The 12,211-nt window shown below is 34.0% G+C and overlaps 1 protein-coding gene across 1 annotated transcript in view; it reads left to right on the top strand.

The window, feature by feature from the left end:
* The window catches only part of LOC131066919 (protein MICRORCHIDIA 5), a 131,693-nt gene that overhangs the window by 94,833 nt on the left and 24,649 nt on the right, over positions 1-12,211 (top strand). Inside the window, exons 9-11 of the mRNA XM_058001817.2 lie at positions 1,019-1,117; positions 2,049-2,150; positions 2,579-2,740. Coding sequence (XP_057857800.2) covers positions 1,019-1,117; positions 2,049-2,150; positions 2,579-2,740 — 363 coding nt within the window. The remainder of the gene's footprint in view (positions 1-1,018; positions 1,118-2,048; positions 2,151-2,578; positions 2,741-12,211) is intronic.

Raw genomic sequence — 12,211 nt, 5'->3', positions numbered from 1 at the left:
GGATGGAAAGAGAGGCCATAGGAAAACCATATTTTATAAACAATATGCTGCAGATTTGAAATTTGTTTATGTAAATTGATTAGAATTAAAAGTTATTTTTCTAATCTGCAATCTGTAGTGGAATTGGAAGTAGAACATTTTGTATGTGTTTGTGTTTTAGTTTGTAGTTTGAAGGCAAGAGTTTTCTTCTTGCATCAGTTGGAGGAAAAAAAGAGAAGACACAACAAATGGCATGAAGTGGAAGAGAATCTTAGTGTTTATAGTGGTATAAAAAGCATTTATGAGAGTGTAAGAGGTGTAAGAAAGAACCTTGACTTATAGGTAGGAAATGTGTACCCTTTTTTAGATAAAAGGAGGTATTATTTTGTATTTAAGTGGGCTATTTTTGCCCTTTTAAGAAGTTGGACGACCCAATTCATTTTAAAAATCAATTTTGACCTATGATGCAATTTAATATTTTGAGGGAAGCTATAACATGTGGCAAACTATTCAGTTGAGACTATTGAACATGAATAAGAAAATAATAATAAAAAATTTGTGGTAAATTATGGTTATATATTTTGGGTCTTTACAATTTTATGGTTCTTCTGATTATGGTTGATTGTAAGGAACAATTCTTAAAGATGTGTTTTATAATGCAAACAAAACATACACATGTACCAGAAGGCATCAGTATAGGAATTAGGGCCACATCTTCTTGTTACCATATTTATATATACTACAGCCATACCCTTATTCACCCACTTATATATCACACATCAAAATAGTGTCCCCTTGATGTACCCTTGCATCTCCAGGTGACTATTATTGAGCTATGTTGAAGGCATATATTTTATGGTTCTTCTGATCATGGTTGATTGTAATGAACAAAATATGATATGGTTGATATGCCATGTATAGGATGTATAATGCTGTATAATTTTTTAAATCAATTTTGTGAACAAGGATTTCACTTGGAGCATTATGTTTAGAAATGTTTTAGAGTTTCTAACGCAATTGTCAGCCATGTTTTTTTCAGTTCAGTGGAATGGGAAAGCAAGGTACACGGATTATTCTCTACAATCTTTGGGATAATGATCAGGGTGAATGTGAACTGGATTTTGAAACAGATATATATGTAAGTATATAGAAATTTGCAGGTATGGACTGGTTTCATCCGAAACCATCTCTAAGCCTGTTAAATGCTCAGATTACTTTTTTCTTTTTATGAATTACATAAAATCATATAAATTTGCATGTACAATCTTAAAAATGGATACTATCTGCTTGTAACCTACTAGAACTACTAATATTTTTGTTTTCTTTGCTCTTGTAGTATGATGATAGATTACCTGTATATTAGGATGTTGTGTGCCAAAGATCTTCTGATTTAGTTGTTATTGTGATCGTACATAATGCCAAAAGATGACTGTTGAACAAACTATACTGAGTTCTCAGTGTCTTTATTCCTGTATTATGTACGTGTTGTATTTTGTTTTCATATTTTTAAATTTATTTGTGCACCTTTTTGTTTTTTGATATTCTGGAGTTCTTGCAATGGCCATACTGTATCCAGAAGCTAACTTTTGCCCTAATGCGGTTGTTAGTTGTTCTAAAGTCCTTTGTAAGGTTTGTTTTACATGTTCAAAATTTTAAATATAGTTTCAGTAATTAAACAATGTTCTCTTCATTAACAACTTTCTCCAGGGATGGATATAGGAATACATCTCCTTTTGTACATAAATCTGCCTAAATAAATGGAGGGATTTTTTATTTTTATTTCGTTGTTCTGTTAAATTATCAAAATTCCAGAATTGAAATGCAAATATCATTTTCCAGATTTGGATTGTAAGATCTCAAGAGGGTGCCTTTAGACAATTTTTGTTTTCTCTAGACACTTTCTTTTTTGTAAAGAAATCGTCATTGGGATTGTTTTTTCTGGTTCCCTCATAATGCCTGTAAGGAGAAAGTCATTAGAATTGCTTTTTTGGGCCCCCCCTCAAAATGCCTGTAAACTGTGAACTTGATAGTAAATACTGTAAATTTCATATAACGAGCTACATTTGCAGGACATTCAAGTCAGAGGTGCTAACAAGGATCAAAAGATGATAGAAATGGCTCATTCTTTTCCAAATTCTAGACATTACCTCACCTACAAGCACTCCTTGCGGGTATGCTTTCTTTTTGTATTATCTTCCATCTTTAATTGTAGAACACTTGGATTCAGATTTTTTATATAATGATGAAATGAAAATCAGACAATCCATTTTGTATCAATTGAAGTATGTCCTTACAATTAACTTAATTGATGTCCAACTTCGTGATTTGCTAGTAGCATCCTTCTACCGTATGTTTATCTCACTTGTAGAATTAATTTAAATTTCTTTGTCAAAGACGATGAGGTTTTAATCAAGACATCAGAATATAATTCAATTATCATATGCAGAAAACATCTTGGCTGCATACATGGTAAATGTTTTATATATATTTTTATCAAGTGTAGGGATTATGTGTCACCTATGCTGTCCTATTTTTGGTAAGGACATATTTATATGAATTCTCTTGGTTATCCAACATTCTGTGTGGTACTTTTTGGCAGAGTTATGCTTCCATCCTATATTTGCGACTCCCTGCTGGATTCAGAATCATATTACGTGGGAAAGATGTACAACATCATAATTTGGTGAATGATTTAATGTATACTCAAGAAGTTACGTACAAGCCTCAAGGAGCATCTGACATTAATCATAAGGAGAACAATGTAATCCTCTAGTCCTAATGCCTAGTTTTCTTTTTAATAATTAATGCACTTTTCTTTAATTTTATATCACTTACTCTCCAAGTGACAACAATAGCAAGTTTGAAAGAATTTTATTCTAAAGGGGCAGTGCAAATAAATATGATGGATTGTTGTGTTTGAAACATGAACTAAAATCACCTAACTGGTCTCAAAGTCCCAAACAAGTTTCTAGTATTGTCTTTACTGTTGGATGACATTGCATTGTTTATCAGGAAAGCATGTTTTGATTTTTGGTGGTTGTTGCTTTGTTCTTTGTCTATCTAGGGTATCCAGGTAATCTAAGTTGCTCTTTAAAGTTTTTAAATTGTTTTTTCCTGTGTTACAAAAAAGGGCAAATTATTGATCACAAAACAAGGTGATAAATATTGATCGCAAGTTAAGTTAATTGAATGAATCTCAAAGAAAAAGTGATTGTATAAATAATTTGCTAACTTTTCTAGAGCATTATTGAAGAATGTTATCTTTTTGAGTGTAACTAGCTTGGTTTGACAGGCCTCTGTGAGGAAGTGAGTCAATTGTTGTTGGAGCATCTCAAGGTTGAGCTTTAACATGTTATGACCATAATATGGATTGATGCATTTCATGTTACAGCATCACTAGACCATGGCACGTCACCTTAGTCCGCACAATAAAGCATTAGATGCATACCTTATGTCTTGCAACTTATAAGAGTAATCAGGCAGTAAATCAACCTGTCTTTTCTAATTAGGATGATGGAATTTCTTTTGTGTTTAAGTTTTTCTTTAGGTGTAGCCATAAACTAAGTTTTGGTCATCGAAGGTAAAATCATAGCTTTGCATGATGGAAACATGATGGATGTTTAAACTCTAGGCATTGAATAAATAATGGCATTGTAGTCATTTTAGCTTCTATAAGGCATAGTAATGCAAAGTTGGACCTCAAAACCCTTTTAACGTTGGTAAGGGGTGAGTTGTCAAAATATCATTGACAAGAATTATAAGAACAAGGAGCCAGGTTTTTTGATCCTCTAGTGTGGTAGCTGATCAAGTAGCAAACAATTCAACTAATCCTTTTTGAAGAGTGTAGTCACCAAATTACATGATCATGGGTATGAGGTATACACCTCCCACAAAAAACATAATAGGTATATAGAAAAGTACGATTTTATTAGAAATATATTGTCATATTGGCTAAAATTCAAAATTTATAGTAACAACTCCTAAATTTTTTTTGATTCTCATTGGTAATATGAAATTGCTAGGGTAGGTTTTTGAATTGTAGATTCCTTTAATAAGTTGTGGCTGGGTCTTCATTTTTGTTGATCTTGAGAAAACAAGATGTAAGGGTTTTGTTTGTTTTTTAAATAGTTTTTAGGATATGCACATGTTTTCTTGTAGAGATGAGAAGAGATAGTTAGAGGCGTTGGTGGTGCTTTGGGGAGGGTCTCAAGACACATCTTTAGGTGTGTTAACATTGAAAACCATCACTCAGTGTCATGGTTATTTGCTGTTATAAGGTTGTGATTGTTGTGGTCTCTGTAAAGTATTGGGTCCTTTCTTTAAAAAACCAAAATCATCATGAAAAGCCACGAATGACATCTTTTTCTCTATCAATTTTATCATTTTATTACATTATAATATTCCTCTGTATTTTTGAGTGTATAGGCCCCTTTGGTTTCATCTCATGTTCAAAAGAAATGTTTTGGGCCTTCATTGTAATGCCTTTGCATTAATTTTTTCTTTTTAATTGTGTAACGTGTCATTGCGGGCTTTCTATATAAAATCAAGTTGTTAAATCATACTTCTTAACAAGTTTCCGGTTAAGTGCCTCTCATATGTGATAAGCTTAACCATATCTTTATCATTAAAGGCCTTTTATTGAGCCATTTCTTTGTGAACTTTGATTAGGAATTTTATCAAGTTCTTTATTATAAATATCTTTTAGGCTTCTTTATTTACATGTTTAATCACTTGCTAGGTAGGCTTCCAAATTGTTGATCTAGTCCAAAATCAACTTGTGCCCCCCTCAAAGCTCATCCATTCCTTCATTGTCCCTTTTTTTATTACAATTGAATCACTGATCCAATATTATGACCTTTTCAAGCTTTTGTTGTCTTAAAGACATGTTATGTTGTTTATCTGCTTTTTATCTAATATGATCCAATGTTCATATGCCTTTTGGCATCCTTGACTATTGATGAGTCCTATTGATTTTTATAAGTTGTGAAAAACATACTCATTTACTGATCTATCTATTCAATCTAGTGGTTCCAAAATTTGTATCCACTTTTTTCTCAATCTACATCGTTAATCATGAAATATAATCCAATGCTCTTCATTAAAGCTTCGTTGACATCGAACACATCATGTTTTATGTCTACCTTTGATCTCATATGATCTAAAGGTTTGCTAGAGTCCGCATCAAAGTTGAGTTTCCAATTGGAAAAAATGCATCATTATAGAGATGACTAGATATCTCAAGTACAAGGGTGAAGCCATGGTTATGCCATCCACATTCTAAACTAAACAGGTTTGACAAAAGGCCTTTGTGGGGAAGCCATGGTTCATGACATCCACATCTTAGAGGTTGGACTGCATATAAAGGTTTGGTGGGGGAAACTATATATTTCCCATTTGCGAGTCTTTGATTTGTAGTCTACACCCACATGCTTGATGAAACTTGTTACAGCTTAGAAACTAAGAGCTACAAGTATGTTCTAGTTAGATTCATCACGGAGTTCAACATTTTTCATCTATAAGATCCTTCATCCATGGATTTATTCATCAAAAGAGATGTTGTCTTCCATGAAGACATATTTCATATAACCACTAGACTTCTTTCAAATTTGCTTGCTCTAGAGGATTCTATCACATCAACCTCTACTTTAGCTTTTGCCTATGAATAGGGTACTTCCATTACCAAGTTCCTACTAGCAAAAGTTTTTTGCACTAGTGAAGGGGTCCTTATCTAGTTTGACAAGACAACACTCCCATGTGCTAAAGAAGATTAGGTGATCGATGAGCTTCCATCTATTGCTCCTGTAAGGACACAAAAAAAGTGTGCCTCTACAATGAAGGATGCTACTCTATGCTATAGAACTTAGAGAGAGTCATGTCATGGCTTGATTGACGGTGTGTTGAGCTATCATAACACAATGATCCTTTTACCTACATTTAAGCATGGGTTCATGTTCACTAGGAACTGGATGAGACAATGCAAGCATAATATGATTCTTTGATGAGGGATTACACTTGGCAATTTGTTCCCCATTCCAATCATGTGAACATGGATAAAAGTTAGTCTATAGAACAAAATAAGATGCAGACTTTGTTGTTGATAAACGCAAAAGAACACCTTGTTGCTTACGATTTCTCATTGAAGAGAGTGCAGTACAATGAGACCTTTGGCCTTGTTGCTTGGATTGAGACTTATAATACAGTTCTCTCAATTGCATTCATCAAAATTGGTCTCTTGAATTTGATTGGGTGGATTACACCCTCTACAAGTCTTTGGTGAGAAGTCTGATTTACACGTTCATACAAGACCAGACACTTCATTTGCTGATAGTATTTCCAGATTCATGTAGATACCTATCACATACCATTTCCAAGATTCCAAGTGCTTCCTTGATATGTCAAGGGTATGCTTCAGCTTTGCATTCACCACACAACATATAAGACGCCTATCTTTACAAGATATTGTATGTGGATTATACTTATGACTTGGACAATTAATTGAGTACCTCCCAACAAATATTTTGTCAAGGGTGAAGGTTATCTACTAAATCACCAAGAAGCAAGCTTTGAATGTTAAAGCAAAATAAATCAAGGAATCAAAGCATGTGGTGCCTATATGAGGGGACTGTCATTTTCTCGTACCTCACAAATAAGTCCATATTTATTGTCAATGGCACAAATAGGTCACTCTTTCTTCTCTTTTTGAGGTGTATCAGCCAAGTTCAGTCCCCTTAAATAGCATAGAGTGCAGATTTTATAATGATGTTTTGCATATCAAAGAACCATCAAATTGAAGATTTAGTTGGGTTGGAAAATTCATGGTGATGAGGGATGTTTGTGGTTCCAAAACCTAAGACATGTTCATATGTTTTTTCAGATTGCTAGGATATTCATTGTGGTATCAAATTAGAGGGATTGCCAAGGTTGAAGTTTTTAGTTTCAAAGTGTCTAGATAGGCAAGGAGTTAATTTTTAATGACTCTCATAGGCTCTATAAAAAGGTCATCTTATTTTAAGGAATTTTGTAAAGTAAGTCACAAACATTTGTATTTTTATAGCATAGTTGCATTAGTCATCTTCCATCATCGACAATGACTATTTCAAAGAGATAGAGATGAGCCTATCATTAGGTGAAGGTCTTTTTTAATTAATTGTTTTAGAATTAATTTGCTTTAAACATGTTTTATTTCCTCTTTTGTGTAGATAGGGATAGGATTAAACTTTGGAGTAGATCTTTTTTGGAAATGTTTTAGTATTATTCTATCCCTAAAAGCTACTTCTTGAGCACTTATAAGTGTGTGCTTTGAGCACATAATTTGTTGATGAGAGTTGAGGTTAAAATTATGTTGTAAAAATTCACTTGAACTTGAAGTCAGGATATCATGTTTTTGTGAAAGTGATTGAATGTGAGTTGATGTTGAGGTTATTGATATTATGCTTGTAATTTCATTAATTTAATAAATAGAGCAACTTTGTCAAGCTTCGCATTGATGCTCATTATTCATTAAGTAATAACTTTGCTTATTACTTAGCAATTTATTTATTGGAATCTGTGATGGTCATCCATTTAATTCTTTCTTGTTAATGTAGAGTTATAGGTCGTTGAATTAGCTATGAGTAAACATATGTGTCTTTTTCCTTTGAATATTTGTGTTGCAAGTGTAATTGAATGTTGACCTTTGCTTTAGCTAGTATAACGTTGTTTTCATTTGTGTTTGATAGTTTATCCTCCTTCAAATCTGAAAATTTCATTGCCAGTCTTGATGTTTCTATGGGGGAAATAAAAATAGTCCATTAGATATTTACATCTAATGCAAAGTCCATCAAAATCTTGTACAATGTGCATATTGTTAAAATTTGTTTATATTTTTAAGTTTAGTTAGATCTAAAGGAGCTTCCTTGTATAATTTGAAGAACAGTTATATTGTGTTTGTTGTTTGGGTACAAACAAATTAAAATGCTAATAGATCCTTTGCTTGCCTTTTCTCAAGCAATGAAGAAGTGGTGGCTATTGCTTGAATCTAGGCTTGAGAGAGAACGCCAAAGACAAGTGTGAAGGTGGATACAACTTAACCTAAAGTTATTTTATTACAAAGGGTAAATATTGTTAGTGATGTAGTGTCAGTAGTAATCCTTCTGACTGACTAAGACCAAATATGTGAATGGCCTATCGGCCTTACATATTTGGTAATTCGATCATTTAGATTTAATCATACTTCTTGCGTTAGCCGATTTCTGATATATATCTATTAATATTAATTAGAGTCGGTATTGATAAACAAGTTATTATTAATCTAATGAATATTGTTAAGCAAGCAAATATGATAGATGATTGCTTGTCTTAACTAATCACAGTTTTAATGAATGAGTGATATTGTCTTAACTCATTACCCTTATGGAAGGGTATGATATGTGAAGTCGTATCTCCTCAGGGAGATATGACTCTCATCATTAATAATAATTGAAGAGAATATAATATATCGTGCAAAATAAAATCTGTGCAAAGATCAAATAAAATAGAACAAAGAAACGAATTGCAGACCGTGGCAATAAGATTGGAGATAGACATCAGCAAATCTTATATTGCATCCGATTGAATGTACAGCTCAGATTATCAGATAACACATAATAGACGACTACTGTAGTTGACAAATCAAAAACCAGATAGCATACTGCAGTTATCTGCAGATTGGATGTAGTATAAACATCTGATCATATACATATACATTCAGATCGGGGTCCATATATATAACTGTTCAATTCTCTCCTTATTTGGTGTTGAATGAACATACGTAGTTCATCAGGTGATGGTTATCTACAGCAGATTAATATTCAGTTGGAGCAGATCGAATTCATTACGGGTGTCTGTATTCATTTGAGGCAGATTGCAGATAGTGAAAGGCAAATTGAATATATACTCACAGTTCGAATTGCTCTACTAATTTGATTGATATTATCCAGTGATATCAGATTAAGATTAAAAGACAAATAAAATTAAAATTACCTGCCTATTATAAATTTGATCGAAACTTTACATGGTATCAGAGCCAGCATAAGAAAAAGATCAGATCAGATTTATATAGGCGACACTATTCTCTATATATCCTCGAATTCTTCTACTCCCTTCTATACATCAAAATGGTGAATGGTGTTAGATTTGAGGATCGACTTGAAGGAGCATTAAACTTCGTATCTTGGAAGTTTAGAGTTATGCTGGCTTTGGGGGAAAACGAATTAGACGAATTCGAGAAGGATGCACCGGAACCAAAGGAAGAGGATGAGAAGCTTCAATGGAAGAGAAAGAACAACAAAGCAATGAAAATGTTGGTTGATTCCGTGAAAGATCACATTGTGCCAATCATCTCCAAGATGACGAAGGCATGTGACATGTTCAAAACATTAGAGGAGATGTATGAGATCAACAACACGAGTCGAGCTCTCGCATTGAAGCAACAACTTCACCACATCAAGATGACAAAAGGAGAATCCATCATGTCTTTCTTTGTGAGGATTACAGAATTGAGAGATCAACTCTCTACCATTGGACACACCATAAATAGCAAAGAATTAACCATGTTGGCTCTTAATGGTCTTCCTTCATCATGGGAGTCATTTATTCAAGGGATAAGCACAAGATCAAAACTCCCTAAGTTTGATCAATTGAAGACAAACTGCATTCAAGAAGAGTCAAGATTGGCTACAAGAGGTATTGGCCAAAGCTCCACAAATGAAGATATTCATGTTCTTGCTGTGCACTCCTCAAAGAAGAAGGGTAAGAAAGGACACTCCAAAAGAAAGAAAGATAAGGAATCAAATGATACTCCTACACAGAAAAGAAGGAAGGACATTTCAGGAATCCAATGCTTTAGTTGTGACAAATATGGTCACTACACAATGAAATGTCCAACCAGGACTATGCTTCAAGCTTCTATTGCGGATTTTGGTGAGACTAGTCCACAAAAGGATTAAGATGGATTCATATTTTGATTTGAGAGAGATAAGTTTTCTTTTGGTTGAATAATGTTCATGAATTTAATATGTAGTTTTTTTTTGTTAATTCATGCAATTACATTATGCGTGTTATTTGTGAAACAACTTTGTTGGTAGATGTTCGCTTACGACAAGCTGCATTTGGATATCTTGTGTTTTAAATTTCTTCAATTTACTATGAGAAATTTGTCCCTTACATTTAGGACATCCTTAGAATCACAATCTATTGCTATTCAGGCTATAGAGTTTTGAAGTTCTATTTGTGATGAAGGGATTGAAATTCAGGAGGAATATGCAGAGGACTTTAGTGGAGATTCTGAGATTTTGCATTTCCATTTTTTATAAAACAAATATCTACCTACAGAGGTGCAATAGTTCACTTGTGAAAGCCATAGAGGCACTTGTGCTGGTAATGATAGCATCTAGGATTACAAAGCCAAGAGTGAATGAGACAAGAGGGCTCTCTCAGTGAGAGGGAGCAATATTGAAAGGGGATTTTGTTCTTAATCTCAAGATGATCATATTACTGCCTGGGGCTTGATCTTATGACAATAGATCCATGGTGGTTTTGGATCTAGCACTTCCAACTGTATGAGGATCATACCAGATAATAAGAGTCTCCTAAAGAAAGATATCTTCCATGATTGGGACCATGTGAGCAGGGGATGCTTCCGTGACAGAGGGAGCAACTAAGAGGATGTGCTTCTATTGATATCTGAGGATCTTGGCTATATTGTTTCAGAGGGAGTGGACCATGTCAAGATGGTTTCTCTAGTGATCAGTCAAAGGACTATGATTCATGAGATGGAGTCCCATTTATGTAGGCAAGAAGGCCTTTATGCTGACTTCTAGGTCATGATATTCCTGGATAGATGAATACTTGGTGAGCTTGGAATACATCAAGAATAATGCAGACTCCAACCTTGTACTTCATGAAAGGTCAAAGCATGTGGAGATCAAGTATCACTATGTTAGAGACATGGTGGAAAGGTATGCTATTCAGTAATGTATTCTTCTTTTCAAAAGATGTTTTAAAGTGTAAACTCTTGTGATTGCATTTCTCTTTGAGAGAGACTTAAGGAGAAAGCCCTTATCTTTACCCTCTGATATGGTTCATGGTGGATGTCATGTGTGTGACTCCATGACAATTTTGGTTCAGTGCTTGATGAGCCCCTGTGAACATTATCGTGAGGTGACGATGTCTCAATAGTGAACACTTGTACATCTGATCATTATCGTGAGGTGACGATCTTATGATATTGATTGATCATACCATTATGATGGATATCACGAGATGTGATATCAATGGATATATCATAATGGTTTATATCTCTAGTAGTAATATCTATGGATATGCCATAATGGTGGATATCATGAGACGTGATATCCATGGATAAGCCATAATGGTGGATATTACATAAAGAGATATTCATGGTGGATTTCATGTGATGTGAAATCTATGGACATGCCATGTAGTAATATCTTTGTATATATCATTATGGTGAATATCAGTGAAGTGTTATCTATGGAAATGCCATAATGGTGGATATCATGTGAGGTGATATCTATGGATAAGCCATAATGGTGGATATTACATGAGGAGATCTCTATGGTGGATATCACGTGAGGTGATATCCGTGGATAAGCCATAATGGTTGATATCACGTGAGGTGATATCTATGGATAAGCCATAATGGTGGATATCACGTGAAGTGATATCTATGGATAGGCCATAATGGTTGATATCACATGAGGTGATATCTATAGATAAGTCATGATGGTTGACATCACAATGAGGTGATGTAACTTGTAAAGGTTAAGAAGGATTCCTCCCTAGCTAAGAGGGAGTGTTAGTGATGTAGCATCAGTAGTAATCCTTCTTACCGATCTAAGACCAAATATGTGAATGGCCTATCGGCCTTACATATTTGGTAATTCGATCATTTAGGTTTAATCATACTTCTTGCCTTAGCCAGTTTCTGATATATATCTATTAATACTAATTAGAACCGGTATTGATAAACACATTATTAATCTAATGAATACTGTTAAGCAAACAAATATAATAGATGATCGCTTGTCTTAACTAATTGTAGTTTTAATGAATGAGCAATATTGTCTTAACTCGTTACCCTTATGGAAGGGTACGATATGAGAAGTCATATCTCCTTGAGGAGATACGACTCTCATCATTAATATAAAGAGCAATAGAAATCATAATTGAAGAGAATATAATATATCGTGCA

This window comes from Cryptomeria japonica, chromosome 9 (genome assembly GCF_030272615.1).
Source record: "Cryptomeria japonica chromosome 9, Sugi_1.0, whole genome shotgun sequence".
NCBI lineage: Eukaryota > Viridiplantae > Streptophyta > Pinopsida > Cupressales > Cupressaceae > Cryptomeria > Cryptomeria japonica.
The sequence above is the reverse complement of the archived record's forward strand: the minus strand, read 5'-3'. Positions and strand labels throughout refer to the sequence as shown.